The sequence below is a fragment of the Pyrus communis genome, chromosome 15, assembly GCF_041283825.1.
Source record: "Pyrus communis isolate YQ-2024b chromosome 15, ASM4128382v1, whole genome shotgun sequence".
Taxonomy (NCBI): domain Eukaryota; kingdom Viridiplantae; phylum Streptophyta; class Magnoliopsida; order Rosales; family Rosaceae; genus Pyrus; species Pyrus communis.
Genome location: NC_142579.1, coordinates 34810112 through 34827794, shown reverse-complemented (window position 1 = coordinate 34827794; position 17683 = coordinate 34810112). Strand labels below are relative to the sequence as shown.

The following is a 17683-nucleotide window of genomic DNA, read 5'->3' as shown; positions in this document are numbered from 1 at the left end:
TGTTGAGGATGAGGGGAGGCTACCCCATCCCTGGGGTAGGTTTTCTAAGGTTTACAGATGACCCACTAAGAGAGATTGCTGGTAGTGAGATTCAGATCTAAGCCTTGGTCTAACTAAGAGAGCGCTCCTTACCAACTCAACAAATCCTCATTGGCCTTCAATTGACTAATTTTTGTTATCACGTGTGGATCTCCCTAATCCTTAGCAATTAGGTTTATTTTATTTTATTTATAATAATTAGAAAAAAAAAACTAAAATAAAAGAAATTTCCCCATATAAAAATAAGGACTAACATGGGGATATATAATACAATTTGCTACCTGTTTTTCACCAAACACGTGACAAGTCTTATTTGTTTTGATGAGTATTGGATGATTGATGGTTATTCCAATTTTGTAATTAGAATTCCAAAGTGTAATCTTTAGAGAGCCCCCATGAGGAATAATAAGCATTTATTTGTTTTCATACTTGTGTTGTAACGTATTATAATATAATATGGATGAGAATATTTTCCACACCCAAAATAGCTAACGAACATCATCTCACATTTAGGCTGTGGATGGTAGATACAACCATTTTGTGATGACAATCACCCCACTAAACTTTCTGGTGCGAAATGCTTATTTTTAGTTCCGCCTCCTAAAATTTCGCTTTGATCTCAATTTGTCTTTATAACTTAAAAGTCACAACTTTACTCTCTTAAACATATGTGGAATGCAACACCCAACAAGACTATGCCATATGTGCAATAAGATTGATTATAAATCTTCATTATGCGTTAACATTCAATAATCAAATAATATTAAGTTAAAAAAAATTGAACAGATGAAAAATAAAAAAAGAACTTAATTAACTCACACAAAAAATTAACATACCTAAGGCAATGTGAAGCTTTTTAGTTTAATAGAGACAACTTTTAAGTTTTAGGAAGCAAAACGGTATCGAAATATAGTTTCAAGGGTAAAATGAAGTAAACTTTGAATTTTAAAGAGTAAAATGAATACTTTTAAATTATAAAGAGTAAAGTGATATTAAAGACGTCGAGTTACAGAGGAGTTCGCAAAAAATAAGCCTCGAAGAAACACTACATCCAATCAAATTTAACTCAGATAAATTTCGGGTGCAGTTAAATGTGTCATTTTACCTCCAGAAAAATAGTGTCATTTTCATGATTTTGTCTTGCACACATGTGACAAGTAAAGAAAAAATGCACGGAACTTGTTAGTAAGGGAAAATGACGTTGGATTTCAAAGAAACTGAGGATAATAGCAAGAGTCTTGACTTTTAGGATGTTTTGAGTTTTTGTATTCCAGCCTGTAAGTAACATGATTTTTAAATAATTTTTACCGTTCGATTTTTTAAAGTTAGTCTTCACCGTTTAGTAGTATAGAACTATTAGAAAAAAGGACAAATTTTAAAGGACTAACATGGTTTATCATCGATCATGTCCAAATTTAATCGTTTATTATTAGGTGTTGAATTTCTTACAAAAAACCTCAGGAATGCTAATAGTAGAACTAGAAACTAGAAACTCTTATATATTAACTGCATCTTATTTTATCATGCCCGATATGAGATCTTATTCTCTAACGAAAAAACAGTTTAATACCGTAGGTTAAGAAAAATACAATATTGAAAATATACAACAAATACCATTTTCAAAAGAAAAGAAAATTCATGAATCACTCGCACTCACATCAATTTTATTTCTCTTTCTACTCGTACATGAAAAAAAAAAAAATTAATAAAATTTTCTAAAAAATAAAATGGAAAAGAAATTAGCGGTTTATTGAGTGTCCACATGATTGGTGTGTGCAAGTGTCCCCACAGACATCGCCAGAGCAAAAAATACAGTTTTTTTCTCTGCATCGCTTTGTTTTCCCTTTTACCTTTTGCAGAGAGAAAAGATGGTTTTAAAAGGAAGCTCAAAAGAAAACATGGCTACTTGCTAAGTTGAGAGAGAGAGAGAGAGAGAGAGAGAGAGAGAGAGAGAGAGAGACTCATAATTCAAAAACTCACACAAGAAGAAGAAGAAGAACAGAACCCACCATTCCTACTCTCTCCTTTCTCTTCCATTGGAACCCACAATTTCTATCTCCATGCGTTAATGAACAGAGTGAAGCAAAACAACAACAATGAAGCTGCTGCTGCTGCTTCTTCTTCTTGTTCAAATTTTGCTTTTGCTTCTTGTACAACCAAATCCCATTTGTGTTGGCGCCACACCGACTGACCCATTTCTTTCCTCCACGTCTGCTCCTCTCTCCTCGCCCATTTCTCCAATTGCTTCATCAATGGCTACCTTCACTCCAGGTACTCTCTCTCTCTAGACTCTTCCTTTTTCATTTCTAGCAACTGGGATTTTATCTGGGTCACGAGTGCTCCACTTCGAATTTTGAATTTCAAAAATGGCCACCAAATCGTGCATTTACTGCAATCAATTGAGTTAAATTTCTCTGATTTTTTCGATTTCTAGCTGAAATTACCCATTTTTTGTTGATGTTGGTGCAAAATCTGCATGCTTTAATGTGTTAGATTCTGCCCATTTGATCAAAATTTGCTTAAACATTGGCTCTATATATTTGTTGTGGAATCAGGTATTGAACAAGGAAGTGAAGGGCATCAAATGGGTTCACATAAGAAAATGCTAATTCCACTCATAGTTACTTGCACTGCACTTGGTGTCGTTTTTTTGTTACTGTTGTGCTTGTGGATTTACCACAAAAAGTTTCAACACAAATCCCACAAGAAAAGTAGTCAGAGCAGCTCAGGTACTTTCACTTTTACAAACACTTTTTTGGTCCCTAAATCTTGCTTCAATTTGTGGGTTTTAGTTTTTTTGTGGATTGCTGGCTGAGATTTTGTGTTTTGCTTGGTTCTGTTTCTTTGGTTTGAATGTGAAGATGCCGAGAAGGGGCTTGCATTGGGTCCATTTGTGGGTAAATTCAATTCCGTAAGGATGGTTTCTAAGAAAGGATCTGTTCCAGTAATTGAATACAAGGTACTAGAAACAGGCACCAACAATTTTCGGGATAGCAATATTATCGGTGAGGGTGGATTTGGATGCGTTTATAAGGGTCGGTTGGATGATAATTTGCTTGTTGCAGTCAAGAAACTAGACTGTGCAAGTCAGGATGCTGAGAGAGAATTTGAGGTAACCTTTGTTTGACATTTTAGTTGGAGTTCTTTTTATTCATCATTTGTGGATTTTATCTGGCGTTCTTGTTGTACTCAATTGAATTACCATTTGGAATTGCAGAATGAGGTGGAGTTGTTGCATAAAATTCAGCATCCAAATATAATTACCTTTTTGGGTTGCAGTACTAATGGTGACTCAAGGTTCATTGTTTATGAACTGATGCATAGCGGATCTCTGGAAACTCAATTGCACGGTAAAACAGTTGTTTCATTCTACTATTTTAAACTCAAGAAGGTAATCAAATGGTGCTAATATCTATTCAAATTGTTGTAGGACCCTCTCATGGCTCCGCATTAACATGGCCTATGCGAATGAAAATTGCTCTTGATGCAGCAAGGTGAAGCTTGGTTTTCTCAGTTGTTGGATCTTCTTGTTGTTCTTGGTTCTTACATATTAACTAACATATTGGCCACTGTTGACCAGAGGGTTAGAATATCTACACGAGTACTGCAGCCCCCCAGTAATCCATAGAGATCTGAAAACATCTAATATTCTTTTAGATGCCAACTTCAATGCCAAGGTGGGGTTATATAAATTATTGCAGTGTCTCATCTTTCCTTTTTAAATAGTAAGTTTCCATTTAAAAAATGGTTGCAATGCATTATAATCCTCTTGCATTTAATTTCATTGATTTTTTTCTCTCTCTCTCTCATGGTGGCTGGTTTCAGCTCTCTGATTTTGGTCTTGCCGTGGCTGACGGGGCCAAAACTAGTAAGAACATCAAGGTCTCTGGAACCTTGGGTTATGTTGCTCCAGAGTATCTTTTAGATGGTATGCCAACTAAACTTGTAATAATTGCTACATGTATTCTTTGAATCGCACTGATTGAATTTCAGTTTTCTTTTCGCTTAGCTAGTTGTTATCTGATTGTTCTTTGGCCCCTTGACAACTGCAATGGCACTAAGTTTGACAGAGATATTAAAAATTTGTCTTTTAATTAAGCTATATTGGGTCCATAGCTGCACATGTTCTGCCAGTGGATGCATATTCCATTTCAGATCTGGAAGAGGAAATTCCATACCTACTTGCTTAACCTCGAGCTTAATTAATCGAAATTAGGGATGGTGTGAGCCATTTATGTTGAACTGGTTTGAACAGGTAGTTGCCGGCATTCAAGTTTTGGATGACATGTTGATTTTCTGAAAAGTTTGGACTCCCATTGAAGAAAAGTTTAGCTGATTAATAGTGAAACTTTTGGTTATAGACGCAGTTATAATGCATGCTAGATTCACATGTTTAAACAAATAAAGTCACCAAAATGCACATAGTCTGTTGAGATACTAAGTAGCATAATTTTCTGAAGTGTGGTGCAAGTTCTGCAGACTCACAGTTCCATTTTGTAGTAGAATTTGAAACATCATTAAACTTGATCTGTTTATCGCTTCCAAGTTCTGGCAGTATATAATAAAATCACTAGTGTGATTTTTCAGGTAAATTGACGGATAAGAGTGATGTCTATGCTTTTGGAGTTGTGCTTCTGGAGCTTCTACTTGGAAGAAGGCCTGTTGAAAAACTTTCACCAACTCAGTGCCAATCTATAGTCACATGGGTACACCTTTCTTTTAACTGCTCTCCATTAATTTTATTTGCATTAATTCCCTCTAAAAACTCAAAACTTCAAATTCAATGATGTAATACAGGCCATGCCTCAGCTCACTGACAGATCAAAGCTTCCAAACATTGTGGATCCCGTGATCAAAGATTCCATGGATCTGAAGCACTTATACCAGGTTTGTGAATTACAAATCCAGCCTGCTCGATTTTAATTAGCTCCGTGATGGACTCATGCTTGACTCTGTGTATTGACTCCTCGTTCTGTGCTGAATGGACCTGAAATTTCATGCCTTGGTACAACTAATGAGTTGCAATGTGTTACATACAGGTTGCCGCTGTCGCCGTGTTATGTGTGCAACCGGAACCAAGTTACCGCCCACTCATAACAGATGTTTTGCATTCCCTTGTTCCTCTTGTTCCGGTGGATCTCGGAGGGACACTAAGAGTTACCCAACCTGGACCTCCCGGAAGCACCCCAGTGTCTCCTGGTCACTGATGCACAAGAAATGCTTCATGATGCTTCTACAGCATTTTCGGGTTTCCACTGCTCTAATCCCTGCCCCAAATCGCTCATTGATTTGCATTTGCTTACAAATATCTTGCTGGGAAGTTAATGCCTTTGGTTATTGCTGTGGAAGAAATCCGCCCCGGCGGAGTGAAAAATTCTTGAGGCGCATTCGTCCAAGACGCTAGCTAATTTCAATTTTGACCCTTTTGTTTTCCGTGTATGAAATCAGCTAATTTTCTGGGGTCATTTGATAGATTACCTCTGGAGATCTGTTTGTTTCTCCTGAGTGCTCTAGGATTGTAAAAGCTATAAATAATCTTTTTTCTAATGAACTAAAATTGTTAAGGAAAACATCAATACTAGCATCTTAGAAGAATTGTCGTGAAAAAGTTCCTGGTACATGAATTAGATTCTAGCCACCAAACTAAAGGAAGTTGAGGTTTCACTCACGTGTGCTGGCACTTTAAACACGTACATGTGTTTAGTGACGTGTAGCATGCGTGGCTATTGAACTTCATATGTAGATTATCATATTCTGGCATCAAAAAAGAAATTGAGGTTCATTTTGAGACAAATTGGCAATAAGAGTAGCCCAACCTCTTAAACGCAACTTTGATAGGATTTCTTAACTTTTCAATGTGAAACAACACTCTACATTCTTTTGTGTAATTAAGTTCCCCTTTTGCACTTGGACGACCTTTATTGGGTAATCCCAAAATTTTGACCTTGGTGTGGCCACTGTTAAGTCTACACTTCTAGAAAACACGTCGAAGTGGCAAGGTAATAATGTTTCATGATGAATTTTATATGAAACAAAATCCATCTTTGTTGCTTTTCCTAATTTCTCTTTTTTGTATGATTGGAGGAAACACAGCTTTTTTTATTTGCAAAATTTGGAATGCATATATGGATCCAAACTTCAACCAGACAAGACTGCACCCTGGTCAAAAGAAACTCATATAAGTTTTTTCATAAGGTTAAACTGATACATCCAAGATGTCGTGTTTGGTTTTCCCTTCTCTAAATAGTGACGTTCTATATGTGCCATTCTTGCTACTTAGATTAACTTTTGAAAAACTTAATAGTGATGAGGCAAAGTAGAACGTTAAACATCGGTCAATGGACCACATCATTACTTCTGAGAAACGATATTGAGTTTGATCGTATTTTTAGGGGCATTACATCAATTAAACCTTAAAATTTTGGCTACAAACTTTCCTAATCAGTAACAATATGAGAGGTGATTTCTGCACAATTTTTTTTTTTTTCTTACTCTACACACATCTATTTATTTTTGTCCCCGATTCTACGTAGATATAACCTATCGACAGAAATCATTTCCTTGAGAATTTGTGTACAAAGTGAAAGCATCCGATCAAGAACATTATGTAGTGAATTAAGCCCTCATGATTCACGATCTCATAATTGTTTCCAACTGTATATCTCCAGGGACAAATAATATAACAATCTTAATAGAGACTTGCAGAGGATTTGTATGCCCATAACACAATGAAAACAAAGATTTGCAGAGGATTCATATGATTTTAAAGCAATGAAACCAAAGATTTTTCGTGTTCTTTTCTATTGGTCTTTGGGGTTGACATGGACTTGAGCTATTCAAAAGAAAATCTTTGTTGGGATACATAATCCTCCAAATTATTGATTGGATGCTCAGCAAAACCTTGTCCTTGTACACCAGAATCTAGTCACTTTCATGTTAGATTTTTTTTGTAGACCTTATTGAAACATACTCAACGTTGTATTTCGTTGCATTGTGCAATTTTCAAACGATCTGCTGATGAGCTAGATTATATTTGAATGGGTCAATGATATGCCAAATTATCCTTTCTTCAAATCTTCTTACTCTAGTAGTACTTTTGTTCTTAATGATGGAAGAGGTTCTAGTTCTCCTATTAATAGATTATATTTGAATGGGTCAATGATATGCCATTTGCATTGATACTATTTGCTCTCTCGTTCTTAATAAAATTTTATTTGAGCTCAAAGAAAATTAAAACTCTAATTACTTAAGACATTACAGAAAAGTAGAGGCTAGCCTGAGTCTCGCTAGACACTAGAAACCACTAAGACACTATGACCTAGCAAACAAGTAAATTGCAACAATATGGGAGCAGCATGATAATATGTACATTGATACATGAACAACATTAGTCGAGAGATCGAAGATTGAGAACATAGCCATGAATATATTCTAGGACTGGTCTGGAAATATGAGACTGGTCGTCTTGAGAGGAAGACGATGACCAGCGCTCAAGAAAAGAGGCAAGAGATCTGAGCATGGAATCAAACATCATCCGCTTCACTGACCTCCTCGTTGCTGGAATTACACTTGCATAGTTTGAAATCTTTGGTATACAAAAGCATGATTTTTTTGTTGCCTGCAGCTGCAACCAATCCCTTGCTAGGGTTCTTCTCCTCCTTCATTGCCATTGCCTTGTGATCACTTTGGTTACGAACTAGCCTATAATTATGCAGATGGTGGATTGTCTGCGTCCCGGGTTCAAACCCAAACACCCTTCTTGAATAAAAATAAACTACCTCTAATTATGAACTAATGAATCTATGAGTTAGTGATCTGGAGCAGCTGTCACTAGTACAAAAAACACTTTGCGCGACGCAGGTCCATCGTCGCGCAAAGTCGAAAACCGTCGCGCAAAACTTAGCTCAACGCACCTTCGTCGCGCACTAACCGTCGCGGCAAGGCAGTGACAGAAGGGGTTTGCGCGACGAATATTCCCCCTACGTCGCGCAAAGTGGCTTTGCGCGACGTATGGGTATGCGTCGCTCAAAATGGCTTTGCGCGACGTAGGGGCAATGCGTCGCGCAAAGTGGCTTCGCGCGACGTTCTATACGTCGCGCAAAGTGGCTTTGAGCGACGCATCCCCTACGTCGCGCAAAAAATTTGTGCGACGAAGATTCTACCTACGTCGCGCCACCCTCTTTGCGCGACGCAAAATTTTACGTTGCGCGAAGTGGCTTTGCGCGACGTAGGGTCGTGCGTCGCGCGAAGTGGCTTTGCGCGACGTAGGGTCGTGCGTCGCGCAAAGAGCTTGGCGCGATGAAGATTCTACCTACGTCGCGCAAACCTCTTTTTTTTTGTTTTGGTAAAAAAAATATTTTTTTAATTTTTAATAAATATCTTAATTAAACTCTAAACGATAATTAATTAACCAACGAAAAGTATTTAGTTATAAATATATGAAAATATACATACAAAATGTCCAAACAAAAAAATAAGAAAAAACTACAAGTACTAGTCTTTTAGGTTTGATACATCAAGCTACTAGGTATCGGTAGGGCAAAGTGGCTCAGAAGTCGAAGGTGTAGGAAGATCAGGTACTGGTAGTGAGATTTGGAGGCCAGACATTTGTATGGCTCGTACAAGGTCTCTCATCTGCTCGCCCTGGACCTTAATCTGCTCGCCCTGGGCCCTCATCTGCTCGTCCCGGGCCCTCATTTGCTCACTCTGGACCGCAAGTTGACCCTTTAGGGTTGTCACTTCCTCCTTCAATGCACTGACCTCTCCTGTGTTTGATCTGGAAGAAGAGGCACCCGTCTCACGAACTCGCGCTTTTCCCATACCCCGAACAACTTTGCCAGGACGACGACCGAAGTTTTGATCCATGACATTAGTCAGGATCTGAAAACCTGCATCCTCGGGTATCGTGGCGTCCTCGATCGAGGTCTCCGGGGGAAGTTGTGATGTTGCTTCTTGGAGAACAGTAGTGCGCTGTTCCACCATAGCATCCTGTAATAATAAAGGAAAAAACATATAATGTTTAATAACATAATATAAATAATATTTGAACGATTCATACATATAAGAATAATAACAATTACATATACTTACATGAAGCTGCTTAGCTATCTCATCACCAGGTCGAACGTAAACGTCCTCGAACATGTCGATCTCTGGGAACTTAGAACCTTCCTGAAGAAACAAACATTAAGAAAATTTTATTAATAAATAATAATAAATAAATTGTATAAAATTTCAAAATTAATATACTTTTACCTGACGTCGTGCCTGAAGCCTATACGAAAAGGGCTTCGAACCAGAATGGTGGAGAAGTGTCTTTGAGTCCCGAGCTATCTTGCCAGCAATAGATTTCTTCTGTTAAACACACAATAAACATGTTAGTGCAATTATTTAAAATAAATTAATAAAGGAAGCTTAAAAAAATAACTAAAACAATAATAAATTATTATTAAAATATTATGTACATACCACAAATTTTGGGTCCGTAAAATGTTTGCAGAGCCACTCCCAATCCTCCGGCCGGTCCTGCAACTCGGTTGGGCAACCATGTAGGCGAGCAAACTCCGGATCATCCCATCGCTTAAAATGCGTGTGAAGATAGTTCTTCCAATGTTTGTACCGATTTGCTAAGGTATCCTCTAAGTAGGCCATGACCTCAGGGGATATGTCGTCAAGATCAAAATTGACCTACGAATATGAAAAATAATAAAATAATAGTAAGAAATTTAATAATATTAAGATAATATATTTTGGTTTTTAATATTTGTAAACAAAATTAAAAAAATGATAAAGGCTAAAAATTAATATACTAACCGACAAGTTTTCTCGCACTAGTTTCTTCGTCTCCTCGGGAATTTCTGCCCAAGACTCCCACTGCATAGGACAATTTTTTTTAATAACAACACCACAACTACTAGCGACGCTGTTATGCTGCTGTGAGGTAGCCGCTCCACGATGTCGCGGGTCATACTCAATCTTGATCCTGGAGCCGGTCAAACGTACGCTTTGTGCCTCCTTCAACATTCGACTAGGCCCCCTGGTGTTTTTTTTAGCTGGCCAAAAATAATTAAATGGTGAAATCCCTAAGCTTAAATTTACAGAAAATTCGACATAACCTCACCTAATAGTATAGCATTTCCCAAAACCTTAAAATAGTAATTCACAACCCCCATCACATTGTCACATTCCAGCAAATTTTCACCATCATAAAAATAATAATTTTAAAATGATAAAAGAAAAATACAACGTAGTGATCAAGAATTAGAAAAAACTACCTGGCTGGGAGGCCTCACCCTCGACTCTGGATGCCGAGGAAGTGTGATCAGAAGGCTCCGGCTCGCGGCGGCGTCGGTGAGGCCGTCGTGCACTAAGCGGCTGAACTGACACTGATGATGTCGATGAGACGGGCACCTGGGACGCCATAGGAGTAGCCTCAGTAAGGGGTGTAGGCTCCCCAATCAATGGAGCACTCATGCATGGAGCAGTAGATGTTGATAATGCAGGAGGCTCATTGGTCACACTCCGACGACGAGTGATCAACCGCGACATCTATACACTTTTTGAACCATAAAATTATAACATTAGAAACTAATCCTTTCTTGCATTTGAAACTAATCAATTAGCAACCAAAGTAGTAAGTAGGTTACCAACATTCTTAATTTCAAAACATGAGGAAACTACTTATCCATTTTCATAGCCAACAAAAAAAAAGTGCATCAAGTGAAACAAAAAAAAAAGGGTAATATGACACTAGGATTACCAAACATTGTAATCAATCAAAGGTATCAAAACTTCATTAGACTAAATGATCAAAGTACCGTACAAAAACAATTTACTTCATACAAGTCATTCAACTAGACACATGCCACAACAAATGAAAAGGCAATCTACTTACCCCCACTTGATTTCTGGAATTGGATCCTTTGGTTTTTCTTTGGTGATAACTCTGTCTCTTACTTCTATCAAATTTGGATTTATATGCAGCACTGCTTTGCTTTTTGGCTTGTGCTTCTCCAAATTTACTCTGTACGGAGGTGGGAATTTTTTTTACAAAAGGACAGGTACATAACTCAAAAAATGATCGAATGGGTTAAAGAAGTAAAGGGAAATCTGTTGAAGTGGTTGTGCTTGAGAATGACACAAAAGCATGCAGCCCTAACATATCTTCATTGAATTCGTAAACTAAGGGAAAACTGGGACTATTTTTAGGATTTAGTTGCCTGAATGGAAGACCGTATGCCAAGCATTATACATCAGGTATTATCCAAGTCTAGGCATGATAATAAGTTACCCAAACTGCACAGAATTTTATACCTGTACCACTTCCTCTCCTTTGATGACCCGTCCGAATACAATTAGCTTATCATTTAAATCTGGTATTGGTGCAGTTGTGATAACAAGCTCAAATTCTTTGTTGTCTGGTCTAGCCTTGTAACAAGTCCTTGGGAACCACCCCCTTTGATTATATAGTGCTTGATCACGTGACTGAACGACATCCCCTTGAAGTGTCCCTTTTGACTGCAAAACTAATGCCTTAGAAGTGCCATGAGGGCATAACACACTATTGCCCTTACAACCAACAAAAACCAAGCAAGTCTACTTCTGGATGCTACTGCTACTCAGAATATTGAAATGATTTCTAATCGTCCAAGTTCTAATTTTATTTACATTTAGCCTCGATATAAGTCAACTAGGCATCCATATCACCAAGGCTATATGAACCTTTAACCTCCTGTTGTGTATTTGATAATTTACAAAGGAGTTACGACAAAATATACCCCTTGGCTTATAAGATGATAAAAATATTAAATAATACACCCCTTGGATGCGAGCAATTTTACTAACAGCTATGTACAAAGTCACCCCGTCCCATAATTTTAACTTTATTCTCTTACCCTGTAGAGAAATAGCTTCAAATAGACATGATTTAATATTACTACAGCAAGTATGTATGCAAGATACATGTGATGTCGAATACTCACCATAAGTCAATAAATCTATCCACAACCTCTGGAGAACCATCCTTGAAAAGTTCCACTGTGATAGGACCTTTTGGTGTATTTAGAATCTACAAAATACACAGGGAAGGGGGGAGAAGAAAGAAAGTGAATAACTACAATTGTGGAAAAGCAGATAGGTGACTTACACTCTAAAAATAAAACATCAGCAGAGAGACCAGGAATGAAATAACACCGAAGGAAACCGGTGCAGCAATCCTAATTGTTAAATTTTCCCAACCCAGATACATTCCGAGAAAAGAAGTTTATTGATAAACTTTGCTGCATAACAAATTTAACAGCCGCACCAACACCACAAGGTACACAACCACCCCGCTACGTTAATTCTAGAAGTCGAAAATTGCAGGTTTATGCAATGTGACACCAAATAGAAAGATGGCAGTATGAAGAGACTTACAGCATAACCGGGAAGATCGCCCTTCTTGACAAACCCATCAAAGTCCTAAACAAACAAACAAACAAAAACCCACCTAATTTAACCAACTACGCATTTACGCATAATTATTATGCAAACAAGAAGATTAACTAATTCTTAATTAATTACACAAATGGAAAATACCCATTCCAAATTAATACCTCTCGATTAGATAACTCCGACCCAGATTGGTCTAGCGACCTACGAGGGCAAATTAGCGCGCACAAAATGAGGTCCACCGTCTCGGTCACCACAGCGGTACCAACCACACCATCAAGTACAGAATCTGTTTCATATGAAGAAACTGGTGAGAGGAAGAGAAGATACAGGGGAGTTAGACAGAGGCCGTGGGGAAAATGGGCAGCTGAAAAACGCGATCCACACAAAGCTGCAAGAGTCTGGCTTGGCACATTCGACACGGCGGAGGCCGCCGCCCGAGCCTACGATGAAGCTGCAAGACTTCTCTTCCCTCCCGTAGATCCCTCTCTCTACCTGCAACCCATCAACCCCTCTGCAAACTAGAACCAACATCTAATTTTATCAGAAATCCTAAATAGCATGCAATTTGAGCCTAAATAACAAAAACCCATTGAAAATCAGAAACCCTTACCTTGATTTTGGGACTTGATTCGCGTCGGCTTCGAGATTCGCGTTGGATTCGAGATTGTGAAGACAAAAGCTTGTGAGAAGGAAGAGAGATCTACGGGAAATGGAGAGGGAGAGATGAGCACGCAAGAGGGAAGAAAGGTCTATGGGAAATAGGGAAGTGAGAGGTTATCTACGGGAAAGCTTGTGAGAGGGAAGAGAGATATGTGGGAAATAGAGAGGTCATCTATGGGAATTGAGAGTTGTACGGGAAAGAGGGTGGAAATAGGGATGTGAGGTCTACGGGAAACTCTTGAAAATTTTAAAACAAGCGCCTATTTTTTGTTATGGTACCGCCAAAATTACCCTTTTTTGCGTGACGTAGGTATCCAATTTGACGTCGCGCAAAGCGGTTTTTTTTTTTTTTTTTTTTTTTTTTTTTTTTTTTTTTTTCTTTTGCATTGCCCTTGTGCTTGATGAAGCATACGAAACCAATTGTGTTTGTTCTAAGTTTTCGCAAATTGCTCACTCAACTTTATTTCATATAAGGCTATGAGATAATTCAATACCTTGCGCGACGAAGATATGCGTCGCGCAAAGCGGGTTTGCGCGACGTAGGTGCACCTGCGTTGCGCAAAGTTGGAAAAAGCAGTAAATCATTCTTTGTTTGGCGCCAAATCTTGCACGATGTTTGGCACTTTGGGCGACGAAGGTATGCGTCGCGCAAAGCTGTTTTTCACTTTGCGCGACGAAGTCATGCGTCGCGCAAAGGCCATTTGCAATCCTTACTCAATCCCCATTTCGTAATAATTTATCCCAAATAAAAACCCTGATTCAATCCCCATTTCAATCAAAAAAAATAAACGTTCGGAGATCAAGTAACGGGACAAAACATTTGGACGGTTAAAAACGAAAAATCATGATTCAACGGTAGTTGTAACTCCGATTTTGGTGATTTTTTACAGCTACACTCCTTGATCCTATATGAATACAATGAACTAATTTGATCGTCAATTTAAAATATTTACGCTAGTGGATACCCCAAAATCTTATGTTATACTTAATGAAAGTATAAATAAATTCCAAAAGTGTTAGTGAATCTATCGTTTTGATGGGATACGGATTGTAGGAAACTAATTTGAACGATCGAACCGTCAAACTTGTTTGTATATGCGTGGAGATCGTATACGTAAAAAATCACAAAAAACAAACGTTCGGAGATCAAGTAACGGGAATAAACATTTGGACGGTTAAAAACGAAAAATCATGATTCAACGGTAGTTGTAACTCCGATTTTGGTGATTTTTTACAGCTACACTCCTTGATCCTATATGAATACAATGAACCAATTCGATCGTCAATTTAAAATATTTACGCTAGTGGATACCACAAAATCTTATGTTATACTTAATGAAAGTATAAATAAATTTCAAAACTGTTAGTGAATCTATCGTTTTGATGGGATACGGATTGTTGGAAACTAATTTGAACGATCGAACCGTCAAACTTGTTTGTATATGCGTGGAGATCGTATACGTAAAAAATCACAAAAAACAAACGTTCGGAGATCAAGTAACGGGACAAAACATTTGGACGGTTAAAAACGAAAAATCATGATTCAACGGTAGTTGTAACTCCGATTTTGGTGATTTTTTACAGCTACACTCCTTGATCCTATATGAATACAATGAACTAATTCGATCGTCAATTTAAAATATTTACGCTAGTGGATACCACAAAATCTTATGTTATACTTAATGAAAGTATAAATAAATTCCAAAAGTGTTAGTGAATCTATCGTTTTGATGGGATACGGATTGTTGGAAACTAATTTGAACGATCGAACCGTCAAACTTGTTTGTATATGCGTGGAGATCGTATACGTAAAAAATCACAAAAACCAAACGTTCGGAGATCAAGTAACGGGACAAAACATTTGGACGGTTAAAAACGAAAAATCATGATTCAACGGTAGTTGTAACTCCGATTTTGGTGATTTTTTACAGCTACACTCCTTGATCCTATATGAATACAATGAACTAATTCGATCGTCAATTTAAAATATTTACGCTAGTGGATACCACAAAATCTTATGTTATACTTAATGAAAGTATAAATAAATTCCAAAAGTGTTAGTGAATCTATCGTTTTGATGGGATACGGATTGTTGGAAACTAATTTGAACGATCGAACCGTCAAACTTGTTTGTATATGCGTGGATATCGTATACGTAAAAAATCACAAAAACCAAACGTTCGGAGATCAAGTAACGGGACAAAACATTTGGACGGTTAAAAACGAAAAATCATGATTCAACGGTAGTTGTAACTCCGATTTTGGTGATTTTTTACAGCTACACTCCTTGATCCTATATGAATACAATGAACTAATTCGATCGTCAAGTTATATTTTAAAAAACCAAATAACATCCAAAATCCAAACCTAACCCCTTTGATTTTCTTTTCAATTCTTCCAAAATCCAAAAAGGAACTTGTGGTCGTTGATTGATACGGGAATCAAAATTTATCTTTGTTTTGTGACTCTCTCCTTTTTCAGCTCTGCTTTTGGTTTCTCTATTATATTTATAGAGAGAGGGAGTATAGACTTCAAACTTTTAATTAAGGAAAAAAATATACATTGCAATTTGCAAGGTTTGTTTTTGTCCAGCACAACATTTAAAGAATGCAGCAGCACAACATTTAAGGAAACAAACAATTTGAGTCTCAAATGCTGATCATTGCTTGCAGTTTCAAATGCAGCAGCACAACGTTGCTGATTAATGTCCCAAATGCTGATCATTGCTTGCAGTTTCCTCCACCAGCTTCTCAACCACAGTACCTTTCTACATTACCAGGTCCCTCACATTCTCGTTGTATATGACTTAATACTCCACATGTTTTCTGGCTTAAGATTGCAAAGAACACACTCTCCAGTTCTGCCACGGAACAATTAATATTTCATCTATTTAATATATGCAAGCAGAATTACCGCCAATGAGAGGTTTAATTACTGCTCCACCAAACTCTGAACAAACACCAAGTCCATATACAGCTGCCTGAAAAACAAAAGTAAAACAAAAACCACTTAACGCTAATGAGGAAAAGCAACCTGATACATATTGAAACAGTTCGTTGATATCAGACCTGTCGAACATCAGGGTTTTCGTCATTGCAAGCCTCCAACAGAAAAGGAAGAAATGTGTCATAATATCTGATCCAACCAAATCAGAACCAATGAGTATAGAATGACAAGAATTACTTAAAATGAAAAGTTTTCCCTTCGTTCAATTTCACGTTTTTGCTCACATTTTAATCTCTCTTCCTTGCGTTGCCTCTCACGCATCAACCTCTCTTTTCTTTTCATCTCTCACGTTTTTCCATTTCCTTGTTTTATAAACAGAACAATCAAAATATCAGCATATTAATTGCTATATATGCTTCAGAAAAAATTGTTTAGGACTTAAAAAATAGAACCTTTCTCCTCAGAATTTCTTGTTTCTCCAGCTCCTTGCGGATCCGCAACTCATGAGCTTCAACTTCTTTAGCGATTCTCACTTCTTCACCTACAAGATGCAACTAGTTAAGTCCTTGGTTGACAAAATATACTATACTAAAGTTAACTAAACAAGTATACCTTGCGTTTCCTCTCAATTCTCAGGATAGAGTCATTAATTTGGCCTTCAGATAATACGTTAGAGTTTTCTAGTGCAGGTGCAACAACATGGGGATCACTAAACTGAGTATTTACCCTCACGTTAGAGAAGGAGTCCCTTTGTGCTACACTGCCATCATCAATAGGAGATCAAAATTTTCAATATATTGGGAATTTACCAAACTGAGTATTTACCCTCAATCATATATGCATGATAAGAACAAAAAAGATCAAAATTTTCAATATATTTGGTAATATTAACAAAAATTTCAATACAATCATATATATAAAAAAAATGGATGAATAACATAGATGTTTTTAAATCACCTGAGTGTGATCAGGTGGCTACGGAGGTCTGCAGGTCAGGAATGGAGGTCTGCAGGTGAGGAAGAGGCGAAGGCAGGTATGGAGTTTTGACTTGGTTTAGAACACTGGAAAGAAAGACAAAAAGGGATATTTTCGTGTTCACTTTGCGCGACGTAGTGAACCTGCGTCGCGCAAAGTTGGAAAAAAGCGGTAAAACATCCATAGTTTGGCGGCAAATCTTGCGCGACGCATACCTACGTCGCGCAAAACAGGTTTGCGCGACGCACTTAAACCTAGGTCGCGCAAAGTTGGAAAAAAGCGGTAAAACATCCATAGTTTGGCGGCAAATCTTGCGCGACGCATACCTTTTTTTTTTTTTTTTTTTTTACCCGTTTTGCTTATAAGTACAAAATAAATAAATTAAAATCTACTTAATAAATACATATACCATTGAATTTGATAGGAAACACATTATCCGAAATTAGTTTCAATGATCCAACCGTCAAACTTGTTTGTATATACTTGGAGATCCCATACGCCAAATATCACAAAAAATAAACATGCAGAGATTAAGTAATGAGACAAACCATTTCGACGGCTATAAACGAAAAATCACGATTTAACGGTTATATTAACTCCGATTTTGATGATTTTTGACAACTACACTCAT

At 37.5% G+C, this 17683-nt stretch overlaps 2 protein-coding genes and 1 long non-coding RNA gene across 5 annotated transcripts; 1 reads left to right on the top strand and 2 right to left on the bottom strand.

Annotated features, from left to right (window-relative positions):
• The first annotated feature begins 1805 nt into the window (after positions 1-1805).
• On the top strand, positions 1806-5647 carry LOC137742396 (Protein kinase superfamily protein). Its single transcript, XM_068482258.2, has 10 exons — positions 1806-2310; positions 2595-2768; positions 2901-3151; positions 3257-3389; positions 3470-3533; positions 3620-3716; positions 3865-3967; positions 4627-4745; positions 4837-4926; positions 5079-5647. The coding sequence occupies exons 1-10, from the start codon at positions 2136-2138 to the stop codon at positions 5244-5246; spliced, it is 1374 nt and encodes a 457-aa protein (XP_068338359.2). The 5' UTR covers positions 1806-2135; the 3' UTR covers positions 5247-5647.
• Positions 5648-8445: 2798 nt separating this feature from the next.
• LOC137728573 (uncharacterized) lies at positions 8446-12738 on the bottom strand. 3 transcript variants are annotated; one of them, XM_088686961.1, is made up of 10 exons: positions 12633-12738; positions 12021-12106; positions 11353-11556; positions 10934-11062; positions 10314-10594; positions 9853-10091; positions 9508-9726; positions 9295-9393; positions 9130-9210; positions 8446-9027 (listed from the first exon to the last, which is right to left on the bottom strand). In XM_088686961.1, exons 5-10 carry the CDS (start codon positions 10585-10587, stop codon positions 8563-8565), a joined length of 1377 nt encoding a protein of 458 aa, XP_088543087.1. In that variant the 5' UTR covers positions 10588-10594; positions 10934-11062; positions 11353-11556; positions 12021-12106; positions 12633-12738; the 3' UTR covers positions 8446-8562. The 3 variants fall into 3 exon arrangements, with proteins under 3 accessions (XP_088543087.1, XP_088543088.1, XP_088543089.1); XM_088686962.1 differs by lacking the exon at positions 10934-11062 and having other exon boundaries at positions 12633-12737; XM_088686963.1 differs by lacking the exons at positions 10934-11062; positions 11353-11556; positions 12021-12106; positions 12633-12738 and having other exon boundaries at positions 9853-10075; positions 10314-10454.
• A 3790-nt stretch (positions 12739-16528) lies between these two features.
• On the bottom strand, positions 16529-17100 carry LOC148690911 (uncharacterized). The gene is made up of 3 exons (XR_015956645.1): positions 17035-17100; positions 16690-16837; positions 16529-16618 (listed from the first exon to the last, which is right to left on the bottom strand). It is a non-coding gene; the product is annotated as an uncharacterized LOC148690911 (long non-coding RNA).
• Positions 17101-17683: the final 583 nt, after the last annotated feature.

Bases quoted from the DNA above. Each gene is read 5' to 3' on its own strand.
- LOC137742396 (XM_068482258.2), top strand. From the start codon at position 2,136: ATGAAGCTGCTGCTGCTGCTTCTTCTTCTTGTTCAAATTTTGCTTTTG. The intron at 2,769-2,900 runs GTACTTTCACTT...TTGAATGTGAAG, and splicing joins AAGTAGTCAGAGCAGCTCAG to ATGCCGAGAAGGGGCTTGCA. The intron at 3,717-3,864 runs GTGGGGTTATAT...GGCTGGTTTCAG, and splicing joins ATGCCAACTTCAATGCCAAG to CTCTCTGATTTTGGTCTTGC.
- LOC137728573 (XM_088686961.1), bottom strand. From the start codon at position 10,587: ATGTCGCGGTTGATCACTCGTCGTCGGAGTGTGACCAATGAGCCTCCT. The intron at 9,211-9,294 runs GTAAAAGTATAT...TTGTTTCTTCAG, and splicing joins GGCTTCAGGCACGACGTCAG to GAAGGTTCTAAGTTCCCAGA. The intron at 9,028-9,129 runs GTAAGTATATGT...TTATTATTACAG, and splicing joins AGATAGCTAAGCAGCTTCAT to GATGCTATGGTGGAACAGCG.